At 38.6% G+C, this 22,532-nt stretch overlaps 3 protein-coding genes and 1 pseudogene across 3 annotated transcripts; 2 read left to right on the top strand and 2 right to left on the bottom strand.

Annotated features, from left to right (window-relative positions):
- On the top strand, window positions 1-1,739 carry LOC146474001 (putative G-protein coupled receptor 45). The gene has a single exon (XM_085117643.1). The coding sequence runs from the start codon at window positions 8-10 to the stop codon at window positions 887-889; it is 882 nt and encodes a 293-aa protein (XP_084973769.1). The 5' UTR covers window positions 1-7; the 3' UTR covers window positions 890-1,739.
- A 2,822-nt stretch (window positions 1,740-4,561) lies between these two features.
- LOC146474000 (melanocortin receptor 3-like) lies at window positions 4,562-5,965 on the bottom strand. Its single transcript, XM_085117642.1, has one exon. It carries the CDS (start codon window positions 5,713-5,715, stop codon window positions 4,828-4,830), a length of 888 nt encoding a protein of 295 aa, XP_084973768.1. The 5' UTR covers window positions 5,716-5,965; the 3' UTR covers window positions 4,562-4,827.
- A 6,854-nt stretch (window positions 5,966-12,819) lies between these two features.
- LOC146473999 (melanocortin receptor 4-like) lies at window positions 12,820-14,346 on the bottom strand (annotated as a pseudogene).
- Window positions 14,347-17,407: 3,061 nt separating this feature from the next.
- LOC146473998 (high-affinity lysophosphatidic acid receptor-like) lies at window positions 17,408-18,283 on the top strand. Its single transcript, XM_085117694.1, has one exon. It carries the CDS (start codon window positions 17,408-17,410, stop codon window positions 18,281-18,283), a length of 876 nt encoding a protein of 291 aa, XP_084973820.1.
- The last annotated feature ends 4,249 nt before the right edge of the window (window positions 18,284-22,532 follow it).

Raw genomic sequence — 22,532 nt, 5'->3', positions numbered from 1 at the left:
TATTGATATGATGAACTACACGGACGAAGGCAATAACGACTCGCCTAATCATGAAACCCTCGTAATCGTGAACTGTGTTCTCAATGTTCCACTGATGCTAACCTCCATCATTGGCAATTCTTTGGTAGTGGCCGCCGTGTGGAAAACTCCTTCCATTCGTTCAACTTCAATGGTTATGCTTTGCAGTCTTGCTGTTTCAGACCTTCTCGTTGGCTTTGTTGCCCAGCCGCTGTATATTGCTGATGAACTTACTATAATGAAAGACCGTTTGTTATATCGTGTGTCAGGAATGATAGGATTTTATATCTGCGGAGTTTCTCTTGGTACAACAACAGCAATATCTGTGGATCGGTTTTTCGCTCTTCATTATCACATGAGATACGCCAGTTTAATGACCGAATTCCGCGTCAAATTTATAGTAGGAATGATTTGGGCGATAATGTTTTTTTCTTTAGGATTGTACCCTTGGAATCAGTTTACATTTCATCTGGTAACGGGTATTTTTATTGCTATGTGTCTTGTTATCTGCACATTTTCGTACATCAAAATTTATGGAATTGTTCGCCAGCATCAGTTACAGATTCACGTTCAACAACAGGCCGTTGAAAATGTACATATTGCAAATAACATACACATGGCTCGGTTGAAAAAAAGTGCAATAAACACTTTTATCTTTTACATTTTTATGGTCATATGCTATTTTCCACAAGCAATTTTAGTGAGTTTGTTTGGAACGAAATACAGGAATTGGAAAACAGAATGGAGTTTTACAACAACAGTAGCATTTATGAACTCATCCTTTAACCCAATGTTATACTGCTGGCGACTACGTGAGCTTCGAGCAGCAGTTCTTCAGATAAGTAAACAGTTCTTTTCACGAGCGAATTGATAAACAAACGTAGAAATTAAAAGAAACACACCTTTTATATAGTTTTTCAGTCTATCGTGAAATATTAACAAAGCTGCTTGGTTAGGTCAGGAAACGAAATCTGAAAGCAGCAGAAATTTTACGAAACAACTTAAAAATCCTGAGAGCGCTTTCAAAGGTACTAAACGGTTGTTGAAAGAAACGAGCAAGTGTTCCTCAACAAGTGCCTGTATTGTGACAATTTTCCCTTTAAGTGTTCCATTGCCTGTCGAAGGTAAACAAGCTTTCTGTGATAATCTACTGTCGGAAGCAATTTTGCTCACAAGTGTGGAACGACTGACAAGTGTCCTTGACAAGTTGGCAAAAGCTGGACAATTTTTCTTTAAGTGTGCCATTACCTGTCAAAGGTAAACAAGCTTTCTGTGATAAATTACTTTTGGAAGCAATTTCGCTCACAAGTATGGAACGACTGACAAGTGTCCTTGACAAGTTGGCAAAAGCTGCAGCCTTTTGCAAATTAACAAGTCAGTTTACCGTGGCATGGTCTCTTTGCTCAAAAGTTACCGGAAACAAGCTTGTAAACAAGGAAAGTTGTCGCGAGATTTTGTAGTACATACGAGAAAATAAAAAGGTCTCTTTCAAGGAAAACTTTGAGTTCCTTCGCACAAACAAATGAGCAAGTTTCTTTTGCATTTTGTTTTTGGATGTTTAATTAAGAAATGTGGAGAGCTTAATGGTTCACTACATTTGTTATAGCACTAGTGAACGAAGATATAAACAGTTCAACCAAAGAAAATTGAGAATTCCTAATAAATATTACCCAATAGTAAGAAAATAGACGCTGTAAAACTATATTCAAACAATAAATGGTGTTGACCAAAATTGTGTTGCATTTTATTTCAAGGCTTACCCGATATTACCCTAAACATCAGTCAGCAAAACACTTATAAAATTATGGTTATTGCCACAAGTAATTTGTGGTTGTTGATTGCAGTTTCTTTCTTTTCCCTGTACAGCTTCGTCACGCCTCCGCCATATTGGATTTAAAACTAGGCTTGCCGTGCATGAGTAGCCGCAATCTCGTACCCAGAATAATTAGGCTTTTTGGTCAGCGGGTGGGCGCCAGCAGAGACAATGGAGAATTCGAAAAAAATTAAATCAGTTTTTTGATTGGCTGTCCCGTAACAGTTTGCCTTGTTTTACCGCAAAAACACTACGGTAATAAAATTCCAGTTTCCCAGAGTCTCTTCCTTGCGGCCAACCGCTGGCCAAAGAGCCTGGATTCTTCCAAAAGATTTTTGTCCTCCTGTATTGACTTAGACTTCACTATCTTTAGCTTGACATCAGCCTTTAAACCCATTTTTAGGGAGCATAATCATGATTATGACGAAGACCTTGATTAACTTTTAATCATGGATAAGCGTTAATCGGCTTTCGAACAACCCGGCCCTGTACATTACGGAAATTATTAACCTGATAAAAGTTTGTTAGAGGAACTTTTGCTGCGAAGGACAATAATATGGGAGTGGTTCAATGTCACACAACTTTTCAACATGTAATCACAGTTTTGGAAGCAGTCATTGTTTAGCAAGAGGGGAAGAATGAGATTCAATCAACTTTCAGTAAGGAAGCATTTTGCCAACAAAGCTTGCATATAACTTTCTTCAATGCGAGCTTACATAAATGTTCGCTTGGTAATGGACATCTTCTCAAGAGTAAACTCACTGGTTGCTTCAAAAGAATGCATGCGAATTCAAAGAACTACAACCAATGCCACATATTATGCATATGTAGTCTGACTTAGTAATCTTAGTAAAATGGTCCTTTCAGATTTACAAAAAAACAACAAACACACCAGACCTACTTTACTGGACTACCTAACACAAGAGGCTGAACTGTGCCAAAGAAATGGCACTCCTTGAGTCGCCTGATGGCTCTCTTGACCTGTACATGGAGTCTGGAAATTTCTTAAGTGTTAATCTGTAAAATTCACATCTTATGGAAAATTATATTCTTTACTTTTTCCAAAGAAATGACCAATTTTGCATTTACTTTAAATCAGGCCCCAGCTGTTCAAAGAGCTCGAGCGGATAACTTTATCCAGTGGATAAATTGCTATCCAGCGAATAAAATGTACTCCAACCAAAGCTTTTGGCAAGTTTTTCACACAATCCCATACTTAGATTAGACACACGCTTCTACTTTATACACAAATTATAGGGCTACAAGGAAATTCTTGCAGAAATTTTATTTGCCGCATAGCCACCGATCCAGTCGATAAAATTATCCGCTCTGTGAAAAACTGGAGCCAGGCCTTAGCTGTTCAAAGGCCGGATAACTTTATCCAGTGGATAAGTCACTATCCGACAGTTTCAATCTGTGGAAAGATTTCAGTATTTCTTCGTGCACAAGCGCATATGCACACTCTAATCAGAGTTGGGGAGTGTACGAAAACCTTGGACAACATCTAACGTGAAGTATATTTTAGACGCTGAAGAGTACAGCGGATAAAGTTGTCCGGCCTTTGAACAACTGAGGCCAGGAGGTTATCCATCAAAAAACCCTTATCTGACATAACTTCAGCTCCTGCTTCTATCAAGTTAAAATTCCACTTTGACGTGTAATTTCTTTTTCTTCCCTGCATGGAAAAAAGAGCTGACAGAGGTCAATGTCATTTGAAGTAATCGCTACCACTGGCCTTTATAAGAAGTACAGTTTAAAACTTTAGAACTTAGGCTTTGCACCTTAATCTCTGTACAGCCCAAAATGAAATAGTGTTTGCATTTGCCCGAGGGCCAAATGCTTTTCTGACCAAGCATATTATACAAATGATTAGCACAACTCAAAAAAATTGTACTAACAATACTAGGACTGACTTCAAACCTTACACTCAACTCCCCCGAATTGCAAAGCCTTACTTAGCGCGCACTAGAAATAAAAAGAGTCAGTCAATTAGCGGCAAAGCACAATTTGTGTTGGCCGGTGAGCCAATTTCGACTTTACAATCAACTGGGGATCAGTTAGCTACTGAGATGCACTTAAAGCCAATAATTGTTAATATGTTCTTGGCCTAAGCTGCTACAGAATACTGATTTTAACCATTCCTAAGACCTGTATTCATTGTGGAACTGTAGTGTTTGTGCATTGCTGTAGAATTTTCCTAATTCTTATTCTTGCTCCGGCTATCAGTAGCCATGTTTACGGTTTAAAAACAATCTTTTTGTTATTCAAGTTAATGTGCCAATATTAAAATCACCAGAACTAGTTGTTTCCGCAGCTGAGGTCTCCTTTATCGCCGTAATTTAAAAATTTGATGTAGGCCGGATAACGAAAACACGTCGACATTGATGACAAGAGCATCTTAAAAAGAAGTAAAATTATATCCTAAGTGTGAGGGTTTTGTCTTTTAAAATAGTGAAGATATAGTTTCGTTAAATGTGAAAATCAAAACCTGCCCGTTCCATAAGAACGTCTCCTAAAAGTTTTAGGAGACGTTCTTATGGAACGGGCAAGTTTTGTCTGTCTTCACACAAATGTCTGCAAAAGTTAGAGAATTTACGGAACTATATCTTCACTGTTTTAAAAGATAAGGCACTCAAACTCGGTCTTATGACTAAAATTAAGGGGCCCCTTTCAGCAGTGCCAATGATTTTTTCGTTACCTAGCCTACATCTAAATTCTAAATACGGTGATAAACATCTGTGGCTTTTGGTTGGCACGTTGCTATCAATAGAACGTAACGCGAAACATCACTGTTAAATGCAAAGACAAGTGCATAATTCACCAAAAATGAAAACAATTGATATCAATTACGTAGCATAAAAATACATTGTGTGTTCCTGACCATTATGATAAAATACATTAAATTTAAACTATCACATTGCTTCTATAGCATTCTAGTACGTCGACGCATCTCTTTTAGAAAAAAACAATCGTTCCTGAAGTCTTTCTTTGTAGCCTTAGGCACAGTTTTCTTCAGTTTGCTTAAATAACAACTGTTTTACCGACTGAAAAACTGCTGCTCGAAGCTCACGTAGTCGCCAGCAATATAAAATCGGGTTACCGGATGAGTTCACGTACACTATTGTAGTAGCAAAAACCCATTCTGTTTTCCAATTCTTGTATATTGTTCCAAACAAACTCAATAAAACTACTTGTGGAAAATAACATATGACCATGAAGAAGTAATAAACAAAAGTGTTTATTGCACTTTTTCTTAACCGAGCCATGCGCATGTTATTTTCAATATATGAATTTTCCACAGCCTGTTGCTGAACATGAATCTGGATCTGATGGTGACGAACAATTCCATAAATTTTTATGTAACAAAACGTGCAAATAACAAGACACGTGGCAATAAAAATACCTGTTGACAAATGAAATAAAAATTTCTTCCAAACGTAAAATCCTGAGCAAGGAAATATTACCACCCAAATTATTCCTACTATAAATTTGACGCGGCGCTCGGTCATTAAACTAGCGTATCTCATGTGATAATGAAGCGCCATCAATCGATCCACACTTATGGCCGTCATTGTACCAAAAGAAACTCCGCAGACATAAAATCCTATCATCCCTGACACACGATGTAATAAAAGGTCGTCCGTGAGCTCATCAGCAATATAGAGCGGCTGAACAACGAAACCGACGAGAAGATCTGAAACAGCAAGACTGCAAAGCATAATCATCGAAGTTGAGCGAATGGAAGGAGTTTTCCAAACGGCGGCCAATACCAAAGAATTGCCAATGATGGAGGTTAGCATCAGTGGAGCATTGAGGACACAGTTTATGATGACAATGGTTTCATGAGTAGGCGAGTCGTTATTGCCTTCGTCCGTGTGGTTCATTATAGCAAGACTTATGAAGTCTATGAGTTTTGTACAGTTTCTTTGTTCGGCTCCACATCTGCTTCTCGATGTATTTACTTAAATAACCTGACACGATGGTCACTCAAATGGAGCGCGAAATTCACCACAAGGCTTTACGTTTACTTGTTGGCGGAGCAACTGTTTGAAGAAGTCGATTGGGGTTTGTTAATATGCGCTTTACGTGCCTCATATGATAACAGCGGAGTTTATTCATACCATGAAATACAAAAGTTTGTTTTAGAGTATGACGTCAACGGCTGAGCAAATATTGAATGACTTATAGCATTAACGAGTTCCGTTCGAATTACAAACGATGTTACCATCCAGTCTGTAGAGTTTGCCAAAACTCGACAAGATCTCGTTCGTACTTAGGCATTTTCTAATTAACAATTGGTTCCTGCGTAAGCGTGAGCTCATTGAGATATGAACCACGCGGAAATTTGAAGAGCAAGAAAGATGCGTAAGAGTTGCTCGAGGCGTAGCCGAGAGCAACTTTTTCCTCTTCTGTGCTCTCGAAACTTCCCGCGTGCTTCATATCTCGTTTAATTTACACTGACGCAGGAACCAATTGTTATTAAACTTGGGATTTTCTGAAGACTCGCACGTAGACTTTCCATGCTCTTCAAATTAGTTTAACCTGATTAATTATACTGGCTTATGAACAAAATGCCTGACATTAGAATACTTTTTACATGATTTAACAGTCTATTTAAATAATTAAAGGAGTTTCACAACCACAGTAGCATTCATGAACTCATCCTTTAACTCAATGTTATACTGCAGGCGACTACGTGAGCTTCTAGCAGTAGTTCTTCACATGGATAAGGAAACAGTTTTTTCTCGAGCAAATTGTTAAACAAATGTAGAAATTTAGAGAAACACACGTTTTATATAGTTTGCTAATCTATCGTGAAATACTAACTTAGCTGCTTGGTTAGGCAAGAAAACAAAATCTAAATTCAGCAGAAATTTTACGAAAGAACTTAAAAAACACGAGAGCGCTGTCAAAGGTACAAAACGGTTGTTGAAAGAAATGAGCAAGTGTTCCTCAACAAGTAACTTTTTTGTGACAATTTTTTCTTTTAATGTGCCATTACCTGTGAAAGGTAAACAAGCTTTTTGTGGTAAATTACTTCGGTGAGCAATTTTGCTCACAAGTGTGGAAAGAGTGAGAAGTGTCCTTAACAAGTAGGCAAAAAGCTGGACAATTATTTTCTTTTAGTGTGCCATTACCTGTCAAAGGTAAACAAACTTTTTGTGGTAAATTACTTTGGCGAGCAATTTTGCTCACAAGTGTGGAAAGACTGAGAAGTGTCCTTAACAAGTAGGCAAAAAGCTGGACAATTATTTTCTTTTAGTGTGCCATTACCTGTCAAAGGTAAACAAGCTTTTTGTGGTAAATTACTTTGGTGAGCAATTTTGCTCACAAGTATGGAACGACTGACAAACGTCCTTGACACGTCGGCAAAAGCTGCTGCTTTTTGTAAATTAACAAGTCAGTTTAACTTGACATCGTCTCTTCGCTCAAAAGTTACCGGACGCAAGCTTGTGAACAAGGACAGTTGTCACGAGATCTTGTAGTACATACGAGAAAATAAAAAGGTTTCCATCAGAGAGTTTCGTCGCAGAAGCAAATAAACAAGCGTCCTTTTAGATTTTGTTTGTAGATGTTTAAATTAAGAAATTTGGAGAACTAAATGATTCACAATATTTGCTAAAGCCATGATTAGCGAACAAAGAATAAAAAAAATCATTTGACACTCAACCGAAGAATGTTTGGAAAATCCTAATAAAAATCTGCCAATACCAACAAAATAGACCCATTAAAACTAGTCAAACAATGAATGGTCGTAACCAAAATTGTTTTCACGATTGGTCATTGCCACGAGTAAACTGTGGTTGTTGATTGCCATTTCTATCTTTTTCTGTACACCTTCGTCACGCTTCCGCGATAACTGAATTTCAAACGAAACTCAGTAGCCGTGCACGAGTAGCCGCAATCTCGTACCCAGAGTCCTCATTCCCCATGTTTAAGAACCGTAAACTTAAAGATTTATTGATAGCTTAATCCGTAAAATTAATAGGAAATTGTGGTGCCCAGTCCTCTTGTTCATGTGGCGGTGGTTTTGTGGTTCATTCTACGGTGGTTCATCCCATGGTGGTTCATGTCACGGTGGTTCATGCTGTAGTGGGTGAACGTTGCAACCTTATATGGCCAGCTGTTGCTTGCCAGGAGAGACTCTGAGGTACTGGGGTCCATTTGTCGAAAGTCCAGGTTACTTACCGGGTTATATAAGTATATTTTTTATTTGTTCGCCGATTACACAGTGATTACAGACATGGTACTTGGCCAATGGTTTCATAGAATTATAACACTTTCATTCAAACTCACCGGACCGGAAATGATCCCCAAATTGAACTGCAAATGATCCCCAGATTGGACCGCAAATGATCCCCGATCGCCTGACCATAAATATTGAACGGAATAGACTCAAATTTGGACAGTGGATTTAAATTTTATATACTTCGTTGTTTTTTTTTTTTCCTTAATAACACACACCAGTCGTTATATTAAGCTATCTGTATGAAAATTTCACAACTTAGATTAAAATGTAGCAGCTCAGTGCAACAGAACAATTTACTTTACATAAACTGGAACACACATGCCAGTTGTGCTCTCAGGTGTGTTGCCTGCGAACGCAGACGTATTTCCGGCTGTCGAGATTCCCTTCGCCGGAATTCTCTCGACAGCCGGAAATACGACTATGCTCGCAGGCTATCAGGTGTGTCGCCTGTGAACAATGCACCTTTGCTTCGTGAGCCGGCTAACTCTGATATATTTAATAGAAGTTTCTTCAGGGGCAGATTTTGAACTCGGCCGTTCTTATCTCGGGTGTATCGCCAGTAAAGGACGAGCAATCGGGTGTGTCGCCTTTGCTTTGCCGTGTTTAATACTTGCTGCACATCGACGATAACTTTATTTTACTCCGGATCGATTTTCAATTGTTCGGAGGTTTTTGACTGAACCGGAAATAATCGACTGCACGCAGTGAGTTAGTGTATTGTTGATTGCTGTGAACTTTTTACGATGGGATGGGTGAGACTCGTATTGCACCGAAATGTGGTCTTAAACTATCAACAGCACTCCCGTAAACAACAGGCCTCCTATAGTGATCGAGGAAAAATTTTAATAGCAAACTCGGTTGCTAAGGCATGCGACTCGCCATGGAGGAGGACAATGGTCTTCTGTAGGTCTATGCCGACGACAGTGTGTTTTGTAAAAAACAATAGACAAAAAAAACAAAAAAAAAGACTGGGAGTCCAACTAGCGGCAAAACGAAAACGAAGGACAAAATCAGCATATTACGCGATAACGTATTGGACGACCTAGCCTTAAACCTTCTGCTTAAGACTAAGATCCGATTAAGAACAAAGGCGAAGATAATGGGTGAGATTTGACCGCCATCTGAAGCGCATTGACCGATTCTCCTTCCTTTTTCGAAAAAATAAAAATTAAAAAAAAAAAAAAAAAAAAACTTGCGAAAATCTTAATTGACCCGCTCTTTAATTTGGAAGAGTTTCGTACAATTCGTGCATATTTTAGGCATTGTCATGGTATAGGTAAATCATATACATGTATGTTACACTTTATAGGTAAATTTTTCTGTTGTACTGTGCTGCTACATTATAATTTATGTTGTGAAATTTTCATGAAGATAGCTTAATATAACGACTGGTGTGTGTTATTAAGGAAAAAAACGACGAAGTATATAAAGTTTAAATCCACTGTCCAAATTTGAGTCCATTCCATTCAATATTTATGGTCAGGCGATCGGGGATCATTTGCGGTCCTATCTGGGGATCATTTCCCGTCCGGGGATCATTTGCGGTTTAATTTGGGGATCAGTTCCGGTCCGGGGATCATTTGTGGGCCTGTACAAAGCTAATAATTGTTAAAATTTGTTGTTTTCCTGCAAATCTAAAAGGACCATTGTACTTTTACCAGGTTAGTTTTGAATGCAAAATGGTTGTCTGACCAGGCATATTATACAGATGATTAGCCCACCTCAAAAAACTGTACTTACAATACTGGGACTGACTTCAATCCTCACATCGAAATCCGCAATTGCAAAGCCTTGCTTAGCGCGCACTAGAAATAAAAAAAAGTACTCAAGGTGACTTTAAGGTGAGGTGTGGTTGAGGTGAGTCCAACGTCGACTTTACAATCAACTGAGGATCAGTTAACTACTGAGATAAACTTGAAGCCAGTAATTGTTAATACGTTCTTGGCCCAAGCTGCTACAGAATAATGATTTTAACCGGCTTTAATCATTCATAAGACCTGCATTCAATGAGGAACTGTAGTGTTTCTGGGTTGTTGTATAATTTTTCTGATTCTCAAATTTGTTCCGGCTATCAGTAGCCATGTTTACGGTTTAGAAACAATCTTTTTGTTATTCAAATTAATGTGCCAATATTAAAATCACCAGAACCAGTTGTTTCCGCAGCTGAGTTCTCCTTTATCACCCTAATTTAAAAATTTGATGTGGGCCGGGTAACGAAAATCCGTCGACATTGAAGACAAGAGCATCTTAAAATAAGTAAAAGTATATCCCAAGTTTGAGGGTTTTGTCTTTTCAAATAGTGAAGATATAGATTCGTTAAATGTGAAAATTTAAGGAAACGTTCGTTTGGAACGGGCACGTTTTGTCTGTCGTCACACAAATGTCTGCAAAAATTACCGAATTTACGGAACTATATCTACACTGTTCAAAAAGATAAGGCTCTCAAACTTGGTCTTATTACTAATTTTAAGGTGCTCTTTCCAGTAGTGTCAATAGATTCTTCGTTACCTAGCATACATTTAAGGGTACTTCCTGGGTTCGATAGGGTAAAAAAGGGAAAAAACATTTTTTTCGACCAAATAGAATTTGGGGATTTTGTCTAACATTTACTGAAAAAAAAAATTGAAAAATATTAAAAAGCGCGCGAGATATTTAGGAAAATGTATTTCCATCTAAAAGTAAATAAATAAAAAAGGTGTCATAATCTTCTTAGTGCGAGAGGCGCCAGAGGAATTTTCGCGGCAAACGCTTTATCCGGGAGCTCGTATTTCAGAAATAAGCATATTTTGTTTACATCTCGCCTGCAGAAAATTTCTCACTTCGAATTTTCTATTCTTTGCCGACGCTTCCCACATGGAAAAGTCATCAAAAAACGAAAAGAGCCTGTGGATAAAATCCCGGAAGAAGCCAGGGCCTAAGAAAAAGGGAAAGATAGGTTTCAGAGAAGATCGAAAACGTGATCTTGCAGAGAGCAACAAAGGCTCTTGGTTCGACCAAGAAACTCTAGTCGACGTTGAAGGTTCTGTCGAAGTTGATCTCGAAGAACTGGAGCAGCGGCCTTCAAATTAATCCACTGTTATTGGATCAAGTACACAGAGGTCGATTGCCGTGCAAAAGTCCTACAGGGTAACTTTGCAAGCGTCCTGTGAAAATATCAAATATCATATACTGCATCCTCTGGGCCGATTTCTTTCTTCTGCAGCGAGATAAAACCAAATAACGTTTTACTACGCGTTTGTAATGAAACATTGGAATAAAATCAGCAAGAATTAGACCGATGAAATAAAACTCAACAGAAGCGTATCAGCCCACGTGTAATACTGAAGATAGCGCGTTCTGCGTGGCCCTTTCTCTTGCTTTTTGCTCCGCTCCACGCTATCTTTAATATTTCTTACGAAGAAATCACCATCGTACCTAAATAACAGTAAAAATGCGATTTTCTTTCATTATACATTTCCTTCGATACGAAATGAATAATCACTTTAGCTTGAAGCGCCCGGGTTGAAGCGTAAATTACATTACACGCAATCAAAACGAACAACCCACCCAATAAATTTCATCTCTGTTATCAGTGCACTCCTCCGAGGAGTAAACAGTTTGGCAAACTCTCCGCTGACGCGCTTCTGGTTTCGTTAGCCTTGGTTTTTCCCCGTCTTCCTGGTTGATTTTCACGTTTTCCTTTCGCCACTTTCCCCATCACGCTCGATCACAACAGCGGAGTCTAAACCGTGTCTGCAACGCGATACTTTTTCCGCGAAATTCTGTGCTATTGTTGTTGACGCCATGGGGTCCTGTTGCTCGATTGGCTCGCCACCTAATGAGGTGTCATAATCTCCTGTGGAGGCTTGTTTTTCTTGCAAACCTTTATCGAGCGAAAACTCGCACTTGAATTTTGGCAGAGTATGTCGACTTTGAACGAATTAATAGGGTATGTAGTTTTGACGGATTGTCGTGAAATTTGGCCAGAAGATTCGAGGAATAATGACAAACAAAAAGTTGTCAGGGAATTTTGATTTTCAAAATATATTTCCCGTGGCGACTGTTTACGCAACACGACTCAAATATTTTTTGCTACTCAAACTTTAGACGTGGATATCTAAATAACCAATCAGAATTTCGAAAAAGCCTGACACCTTTTTGTTGATTGATGCCTTGTGAATAACACTGTGCAGCGATTTCGTTCTTCGCGCGGCGTTCGATAATCGATTAATTCAATGGAACGACCATCGGTCGATTCGAGGTTCTACTCGCTCCTGGCACTTAAAAAAGGAAAAGATCGCTCAATTATATTTTTTATAGGAAACTACATTTATTAAGCTTTATAATGATATATAGTTTGTTAGAGGTTTATTAAACCTTGCGCGCGTACGATTTTTTTTCCAAAGGACACCCGCGAACCCAGGAAGTATCCTTAAATTTTTAATCACGCGGTGATAAACATCTGTGGCTTTTGTTTGGCACATTATTATCAATAGGACGCAACGCAAAACATCACTGTTAAGTGCAAGATAAGTCCATAATTCACAAAAAAATGAAAACAATTGATATCAGTTAAATCACATGTGTGTTCTTTCGTGCTTTAAATTAACGCAAAACCTGACCAGTATACTTAAATGCACTAAACAATATTCTATTGTTTATTGTTTCGAGATCTAAATTTACAATACCTTTACAGCATTCAAGTCTTTTAACGTATATCTCTTTTAGAGAAACGGTCCTGAAGTCACTCTTTTCAGCGTCAGGCATAGTTTTCTTCAGCTTGCTTAAATAACGACTGCTTTACCGACTAAAAAACTGCTGCTCTAAGCTCACGCAGTCGCCAACAATATAAAATTGGGTTAAAGGACGAGTTCATGTGTACTACTGTGATAGCAAAACTCCATTCTGTTTTCCAATTCTTGTATATTGTTCCAAACAAACTCAGTAAAATAACTGGTGGAAAATAACAAATGACCATAAAGATATAAAATATAAAAGTGTCTATTGCACTTTTTTTTATCCGTGCCATGTGTATATTATTTACAATATCTGAATTTACTACGGTCTGTTGTTGAACGTGAATCTGTAATTGATGCTGGCGAACAATTCCATAAATTTTAGTGTAAGAAAATGTGCAAATAACAAGACAAATAGCAATAAAAATACCTGTTACCAGATGAAATACAAATTTCTTCCAAAGGTAAATTACCGAATAAAGAAACATTATCACTCAAATCATTCCCACTATAAATTTGACTCGGCGCTCGGTCATTAAACTGGCGTATCTCATGTGATAATGGAGCGCCATCAACCGGTCCACAGTTATGGCCGTTATTGTACCCAACGAAACTCCGCAGACATAAAAATCCTATCATCCCTGACACACGATGTAATAAAAGGTCGTCCGTGAGCTCATCAGCAATATAGAGCGGCTGAACAACGAAACCAACGAGAAGATCTGAAACAGCAAGAGTGCAAAGCATAATCCTTGAAGTTGAGCGAATGGAAGGAGTTTTCCACACGGCGGCCAGTACCAAAGAATTACCAATGATGGAGATTAGCATCAGTGGAACATTGAGGACACAGTTTATGATGACAATGGTTTCATGAGTAGGCGAGTCGTTATTGCCTTCGTCCGTGTGGTTCTTTATATCAATACTCAAGAAGTCTATGAGTTCTGTACAGTTTCTTTGTTCGGCTCCACATCTGCTTCTCGATGTGTTTACTTAAATAACTCGACACGATGGTCACTCAAATGAAGCGCAAAAATTCACCACAAGGCTCTAAGTTTACTTGCTGGCGAAGCAGCCGTGTTTTAAGAATTTGATTGGGGTTTGTTAATATGCGCTTTACGTGTCTCATCTGATAACAGCGGAGCTTATGCAAATCATCAAATGCAGAAGTTTGTTGTAGAGTATGACGTCAACGGCTGAGCAAATATTGACTTATAGCATTAACGAGTTTCGTTCGAATTACAAACGATGTTACCATTCAGTTTGAAGAGTATGCCAAAACTCGAGGAGATCTCGTGCGTACTTACGCATTTTGTAATTAACAATTGGTTCATGCGTCAGCGTGAGTTCATCGAGATATGAAAAACGCGGGAATTTGGAGAGCAAGAAAGATGAGTGAGAAATGCCCGAGGGGTAGCCAGAGCAACTTTTGCTTCTTCAGTCCTCTCCAAACCTCCCGCGGCATTGACATATCTCGTTGAGCGTACGCTGACGCAGGAACCAATTGTTGGGAAACTGGAGATTTTCTGAAGAGTCGCACGTGCACTTTCCATGCTCTTCAAACTAGGTTATCCTGAATAATTATACTGGCTTATGACCAAATGCCTGACTTTAGAATACTTGTGACGTAATTTTACAGTCTATTTAAATAATTGAAGGAAATAGTACGGAAGCTTACTCGACAGAAAAAAATTACAAAGATAATACACAACATCGCGTTAGGCACGAAACAAAACAGCACAACAGCTCTTGAACTGGGGTAAATGGGAACTGTATACCCTCTCTTACAGCGACTAATACTATGATGATTTAAGGTGCTTTAAATATCACAAAGGAAGTAATAAGATAAGGAATAAATTTCTTCATGAAAGAAGAAGCTTTAGACAGCTTGTACTTGGGGCGCTTTGAACATTGGTACTTGTACATCGTAGTTAGGTTCCAGCAAAAGGCACCGAAAGCGGCTACATCTGATGGTAATGAGTTAAAACAAACTATAGACTTATATCATACATGGATGCAGACTTGTTGAAAGTTCTCTACCATGACTGGATCCTTTGGCAGAAGGGGGGGGGGGGGGGAGCTTCACAGAGATGTCAGCAGGGTTGCTTGTCAAAAGTTTTGAAAGGAACCCCTAACTCAGAGGTATCAAAATATCTTTTCATTCAATACAAATTATTTTCACGCTAAAATCTGCCAGCTAAAACGAGGCCATCTTCAAAAGGCGTAGCGAAAATCGCTAAGTAAAAGTGATGAACCTTAGAAGTTACAGATAGATTGATGAAATTTCCTTCTTTCTTAAATGCGTGGCAATTTTTAATTTACTGATACCATTGACATGCAAATTTTCATCCACATCACACAGGCAGCATTCAGACACCAAGGACTTTAACTCAGTAAGAATGAATTAGAGTAGACAATGAAATGTTACCAACCAAGAAAGAAAAGTTGAATCGCTTTTATTTTGCAATTATTCTTCAAAAATGATTAAAATGTATAAACTAAGGATAGTTTACGGGTACTTTGCAATGTCGTAAACGTAACCGCCGATAATTAATAGCCATTTGAATAAGTTGATCTTGGCGATTCTATCCAATTAAGCCGGAAATTACATTTCATTTCAGAAATACTGGTTGTGCATGACGTAGACTTAACTATAAAACGATAACGAAGTTTGGACTTTAAGTGGGTCTTTGAATGTCAAATTTTTATCTGACTTAAAGCATCCTCATTATTACGGCATGGCCTCGCAAGCGACAGAGCTATGAAGGCAGACGTCCACGTCGACTGCAATCGCGCTCGTGGCTGACGAGACCAATGCGTGACAGGCAGGCCCAACTGCAGCGGCTACAGGTGAAGGGCTGGTCTGGGCTTGTTGCAAAGGTGCAGACAGCCTGGTGGGTGGTGTTTCGCCGGACCTGGTTATTTGACAAAAAAAAAAACTGTACTAAAAATTAGTATTCGTGAACTCGTCCGTTAACGGATCCAGTTTTATGTTGCTAGCGATTATGTGAGCTAAGAGCAGCACTTTTTCAGATGAAACGCAGTCCCTGTTTAGAAAGCTGATGAAAACTGTACTTCAGTATGCAAAAAACAACATCAGGAACGTACGTGTTTTCTAGAAGAGATTGATAAACGCTTTTCAGTGTTTTAGAAATAGACTAACATTTTTTAAAAGTTTTTTGTCTTGCGTGAGTTTAGATCTCGTAACAAAGGACAATATATTATAATGTTTTTTATGTCTTGTAATGACAGTTGTTTTGATTTTTTGTGATGAAACTTATCCTTGGAACAAAAAAGCGAAGTTCGGCGTTATGTTCTCTTGATAGTTAGGAAGTTTAAGGAGCTATTAAGGCGACGGTAACGAGAAAGACCTAAAAGAATAGGGAATGTTCTTGGATGCGTTTAACAAACGTGGATGCATTTCAGTAAAGAATTCTACGAATAGTTCCGTCAGAGAATTGTATTATAATTTAATTTCATTTGATTTTTTCATCTACAGCCTCTGCCAAGCAACAAATGACTAATGACCAAATTCAAGATTTTGGGAAGAACGCGATTATACGGTGGCAAGTGTTTCACTCTTTTTTCATTTATACGTTAAGCCAGGGAGACACTAGGCGATTTTGAATGCTGATCGTGGCGAATCCAATCGCCAACGAAAATCGCAAGCGAATTTTTTAAGTTCAGCAATGATACGACACTGACGATTTTTTTCCTGATTCGACGATTGCGTTATACATTTCGTTCCTGAGTCAGGCTTTCGCGCAATGGCGGGAAAATCACGTGTGCTGAAGAAATTGGGCCATATAAAAGCAAGAACCAGCTCCTGGTGACTGCAGTGATAATTTTGAGAAGGAAAGGAAGGCGTCACAGATGGTGGGAAAATTGAAAAATGTGGTGGAAGGCATGGATTTGCAGCGACAGAGGAATAAAATCGCAAGTTCGGGCACACGTGGCGATCTACCTGCGATCTGGGGCGATTTGAATTTCCGGCGATATGTGACATGCTAGATATCATCAATTTTGATCGCCAATCGCTGCAATCAACGAAATCACTCACCTTCGCAGAAGGGATCATATTAGGTGATTTTCGCTTATCGGTGCGATCGGCGTTAAAAATCGCTTATGCCTATACCAGAGCAAAGTCATAAGTCAATTTTCTGTGCTAGATGTTTTCTCCTAAACCTTTAAATCTCCCTGAATTTCTGGGATCAGTTGCACCCGAAATTGTTAGGGATGCTGGCAGATGTCCTGTAATACTATCCGCGACGAAAACGTGGACGATGTTGTGTTGTGCAGCTACTTTCCTCTACTTCTTAAATTATTTGAATAGAATGCTCAATGGAAAAAAAAGTATGCTTATACAAGGAGTGTTGGCCATAAGCCAGTCATGATAATTAATCACGCCAATCCGTTTTAGATGAAACACGCAGCGCGCATATTAAATGACCCCAATCAACTGCTTCAAACAGCAAGTAAACAAGCTTTGTGGTAAATTCCATCTTAAGTGTCAATTTTTTCAAAATGGTTATTTAAGTAAATGCAGCAAGAAGCCGAGTGAAGCCGAACAAAGAAACAATTCAGAACTCATAGACTTCCGTCTAAAATATTAATATGATTAACTACAGCGACGAAGGCAATAACGACTCGCCTACTCGTGAAACCATTGTCATCATAAACTGTGTCCTTAATGCTCCATTGATGCTAATCTCCATCATTGGTAATTCTTTGGTACTGGCAGCCGTTTGGAAAACTCCCTCCATTCGTTCAACTTCAATGATTATGCTTTGCAGTCTTGCTGTTTCAGACCTTCTCGTTGGTCTCCTTGTTCAGCCGCTCTATATTGCTGATGAGCTTACGAAAGACTTTTTATTATATCGTGTGTCAGAAATGGTAGGATTTTATATCTGCGGAGTTTCTCTTGCTACAACAACGGCAATATCAGTGGATCGGTTGTTCGCCCTTCATTATCACATGAGATACGCCAGTTTAATGACCGAATTCCGCGTCAAATTTGTAGTAGGAATGATTTGGGCGATAATGTTTCTTGGTTCGGGATTGTACCTTTGGAATCAGTTTACATTTCATCTGGTAACGGGTATTTTTATTGCAATCTGTCTTGTGATCTGCACATTTTCTTACATCAAAATTTATGGAATAGTTCGCCAGCATCAGTTACAGATTCACGTTCAACAACAGGCCGTGGAAAATCCACATATTGCAATTAACATACGTATGGCACGGTTGAAAAAAAGTGCAATAAACACTTTTATCTTTTACATTTTTATGGTCATATGTTATTTTCCACAAGCAGTTACAGTGAGTTTGTTTGGAACGACATACAGGGATTGGAAAACAGAATGGAGTTTTACAACAACAGTAGCATTTATGAACTCATCTTTTAACCCAATGTTATACTGCTGGCGACTACGAGAGCTTCGAGCAGCAGTTCTTCATATAAGTAAACAGTTCTTTTCTCGAGAAAATTGACAGACAAATGCAGAAATTTAAAGAAACACACGTTTTATATAGGTTGCTAATCTATCGTGAAAAACTAGCTAAGCTCCTTGGTTAGGCTAAGAAAAAGCGGCGGAAATTTCGCGAAAGAACTTTTAAAAAATCATGAGAGCGCTGTCAAAGGTACAAAACGGTTAATTAAAGAAACGAGCAAGTGTTCCTCAACAAGTGCCTGTATAGTGACATTTTTTCTTTTGGTGTGCCATTACCTGTCAAAGGTAAACAAGCTTAACTGTGATAAATTAACTTTGACAAGCAATTTTTCTCACAAGTACTAACAAGTGTCCTTAACAAGTCGGCAAAAGCTTGGCATTTTTTTTCCTTTAGTGTGCCATCACCTGTCAAAAGTAAACAAGCTTTCTGTGGTAATTTACTTTCGCAAGCAACTTTGATTGCAAGCATGGAACGACTGACAAGTGTCCTTGACAAATTGGCAAAAGCTGCAGCCTTTTGAAAATTATCAAGTCAGTTAAACTTGATATGGTCTCTTTGCTCAAAAATTACCGGACGCAAGCTTGTAAATAAGGACAGTTGTCACGAGATCCTGTAGTACGCACGAAAAAATAAAAACGTCTCTTTCAAGGAAAACTTTAATTTTCTTTGCACAAGCAAATGGGCCTGTTTCTTTTCCATTTTGTTTGTGGATGTTTAAATTTAGAAATTTGGGGAAAGTAATGATTCACTATATTTCCTGTAGCACTAGCGAACGAAGACAAAAAGACATAATTTTACTGTCAACCAAAAAAAAAAAAAAAAATTGGAAATCCTAATAAAAATTAAAACTATATTCAAACAATAAACGGTGGTGACCAAAATTGTGTTGCATTTTATTTCTAGGCTTACCCGATATTACCCTAAACAACAGTCAGCAAAACACTTATAAAAGTATGGTTATTGCCTCAAGTAAATTGTGGTTGTTGATTGCCGTTTCTTTTTTCCTCTGTACAGCTTCGTCACGCCTCCGCTATATTGGATTTAAAACGAGGCTAAATCTCGTACCCAGAGTAATTAGGCTTTTTGGTCAGCGGGTGGGCGCCAGCAGAGACAATGGAGAATTCGAAAAAATTTAAATTTTTTGATTGGCTGTCCCGTAACACTTTGCATTGTTTTACCGCAAAAACCCGGCAGTAATAAAATCCCAGTTCCCCAGAGTCTCTTCCTTGCGACCAACCGCCGACCAAAGAGTCTGGAATCTTCCAAAAGATTTTTGTCCTTCTGTATTGACTTAGACTTCACTACCTTTAGCTTGACATTAGCCTTTAACCAGAGATACTGGTTGTAAGCCACTCTAGCTCGTTTATTTCAACTCGGAAACCAAGCAATCGGCAAATGTCATCGATATCAGTATTCTTGCAAAGTATTGTAGAGATCTGAGTACAGGAAATTAGAACTATAGAGGGGGGGGGGGGGGTATAGCTGGCATGAGCCCAAAAATGACCAACGTTGTAAGAAAGGACGAAATTAGAGTAAGAGAGGAAGTTATTTTGAAATTTCGGCTTAACTGAAAAGTATTTTAGACTCAAGGTAGCTAAAGGACAACAGGCATTTATACAATAGTGTCAAAGTTGGGTGGAAGTGTCTGTCACGTGATTTACCCTCGTCCAAAACCCTTGCCCTCGCACGCACATCAGCCTAGGGGCCAGAACTTAACCCTTACCCTAGATCTTAACCCTAATCCTGGATATCCTAGCTCCAACCATAGTTGTGAGTAATGCTTGTGTATGACTTTCATCTGGTGATGTCACAAGTCCCGGTCACGTGACCTTAATTTTTTCCCTTAATTTAACCCTTTCACTGCCAAATTTCTTGGACTCTCTGGACAATTTTCTCGATGTAGATGACCAAAACGGATTTAGTTGTCCTATATGAAGATCTCCTTTGAAATGTTCGCTGCTCTTTAATAACGAGGACTCAAGTTTTTTGTGACGTCACCTTTTGTGAACCGTTCTTGTTTTGCTCGCGAGCACAAGCACATTCTAATCGGTAAGTACTTAGTTGGTTTATAAGTGTACTTTGCAGCCATTTTTTCACTGCAGAAGCTCCAAGACTGGTATTATAAAGCTGGAATGGAGGGTAGAGGCTATCCTCTGAACGAATCCAGTGGTGAGAGATGATTTTATAGCGACTGGGACGCCAAAAGTGTTCGTATCGAATCATGGTGAGTTGTCTCTATGGCTGTTCTGTGGGTGGATTTTCGGACCTACCAAGGCAATTTGGGCAAGATTTGACTTGCAAAGAAAACGATGTGTGCGATATTTTGCCAGTAGGACCGGGTGGCAGCGAATAAAACTGATGCACTCCAACTAAAGCTTTTGGCAAGTTTTTCACACAATCCCATAATAAGATTAGACACACGCTTCTACTTTATACACAAGTTATAGGGCTACAAGGAAATTCTTGCAGAAATGTTATTTGCCGCATAGCCACCGATCCAGTCGATAAAATTATCCGCTCCTTGAAAAAGTGGGGCCAGGAGGTTATCCATCAAAACACCCTTATCTGACATTACTTCAGCTCCTGCTTCTACCAAGTTAAAAATTCAACTGGAACTGTAGTGTTTGTGCATTGCTGTAGAATTTTTCTACAGGGGAGATGGAGAGATGGGTAGATGGAGAGAGGGGGGAGATGGGTACTGTTGAAATTGACCGATGCTTTACGCAAGATCTTAATTTGAGGTTGACAGACCCGGCTGAGCGACTCCCGCTGTGTGTCTGTTACGTTGATAAAAGCCTTTATAGTTTTACTTTCTTGTATAAGAGGTTCTTCCCTTTTGATCAAAATGTGGTGTGACCGCTCGTGATCGTGAGGGGAACATACATACATACATACATACATACATACATACATACATACATACATACATACATACATACATACATACATACATACATACATACATACATACATACATACATACATACATACATATAAATTTAAGATAGAAAATGTAACACAGTCTCAACAACACAATATTTCGCTCTGCATGTTTTTGCATCGACATTCCTGCGACTGAGTGAAGCAATCATTGTATTGTTTCTTTGTTTACATACATACATACATGCATGCATGCATGCATACATACATACATACATATCCTTTATTTAAACACGATGGGCTTTAAAGCTCAGAGCTTGTGGGGTCGTGTGAAAATAACTGATTACAGTATAAAACTATTTTAAAATGGTGATAACATTACATACAGAACACAAAACAATTGACTACAGCAATTAAATTAATCCTCAAATATACTGAATGGAGGTTTTCTTACTGTTCGTTAGGATTACTTTACGATATGCATGACAATCAGTGTATGCTACAATTCCCGGGTACAATCGTAGCTCTGTGGCATTTGTTTTGCGTTTATCGGTTCGAATTAAGAGAGATTTCTGGGAGCGCTAAATAAAAGTTATCTGCCAAGACTTAGGATCCGTGGATTTCTCTACCCGTGATTTAATGCTTATGCTATTTAACTGCAGTTAGATTGCAGGATGTTTGTTTATCACGGATGTGAGAGTGTAATAAAAACACACACATCCCAGGATCATCGTTGTTTTTCGCTTTCGAGAGCTATGGCTTGAATCTTTCCTTCCAAAGAATCTTTCCATTCAAAAGACCTGCATTCAATGTAGAACTGAGTAGTGTTCAATTCTGGGTTCCTGTAGAATTTGTCTGATTCTCATATATGTTCCGGCTATCAGTAGCCATGGTTTTAAAACAATCTTTTTGTTATTCAAGTTAATGTGCCAATATTAAAATCACCAGAGCTAGTTGTTTCTGCAGCTGAGTTCTCCAGATGACGAGAGCATCTTAAAACAAGTAATAGTATATCCCAAGTTTAAGGTTTTGTCTTTTAAAATAGTGAAGATATAGTTTCGTTACATGTAAAAATTTTATGAGACGTTCGTGTGGAAACGGGCAAGTTTGTCCGTCTTCAAGCAAATGTGTCGGTAAAAAGTTACGGAATTGTCGGAACTTTATCTTCACTGTTCTAAAAGATAGGGCTCTCAAACTCGGTCTTGTTACTAATTTTAAGGTGCTCTTTCCAGTAGTGTCAATGGTTTCTTCGTTACCTAGCGTATATAAAAAATTTTAAATCACGCGGTGATAAACATCTGTTGCTTTTGGTTGGCAAGTTGATATCAATACAACGCAACGCAAAACATCACTGTTAAATGCAAGATATGTCCATAATTAAAAAAAAAAAAATTGAAAATAATTTATG

This window comes from Pavona decussata, unplaced genomic scaffold, assembly GCF_977016875.1.
Source record: "Pavona decussata unplaced genomic scaffold, jaPavDecu1.1 SCAFFOLD_92, whole genome shotgun sequence".
NCBI lineage: Eukaryota > Metazoa > Cnidaria > Anthozoa > Scleractinia > Agariciidae > Pavona > Pavona decussata.
This window is presented reverse-complemented; position numbering and strand designations above follow the sequence as displayed.

Excerpts from the sequence above, each read along its gene's own strand:
- LOC146474001 (XM_085117643.1), top strand. The coding sequence starts at position 8 with ATGATGAACTACACGGACGAAGGCAATAACGACTCGCCTAATCATGAA.
- LOC146474000 (XM_085117642.1), bottom strand. The coding sequence starts at position 5,715 with ATGAACCACACGGACGAAGGCAATAACGACTCGCCTACTCATGAAACC.
- LOC146473998 (XM_085117694.1), top strand. The coding sequence starts at position 17,408 with ATGATTAACTACAGCGACGAAGGCAATAACGACTCGCCTACTCGTGAA.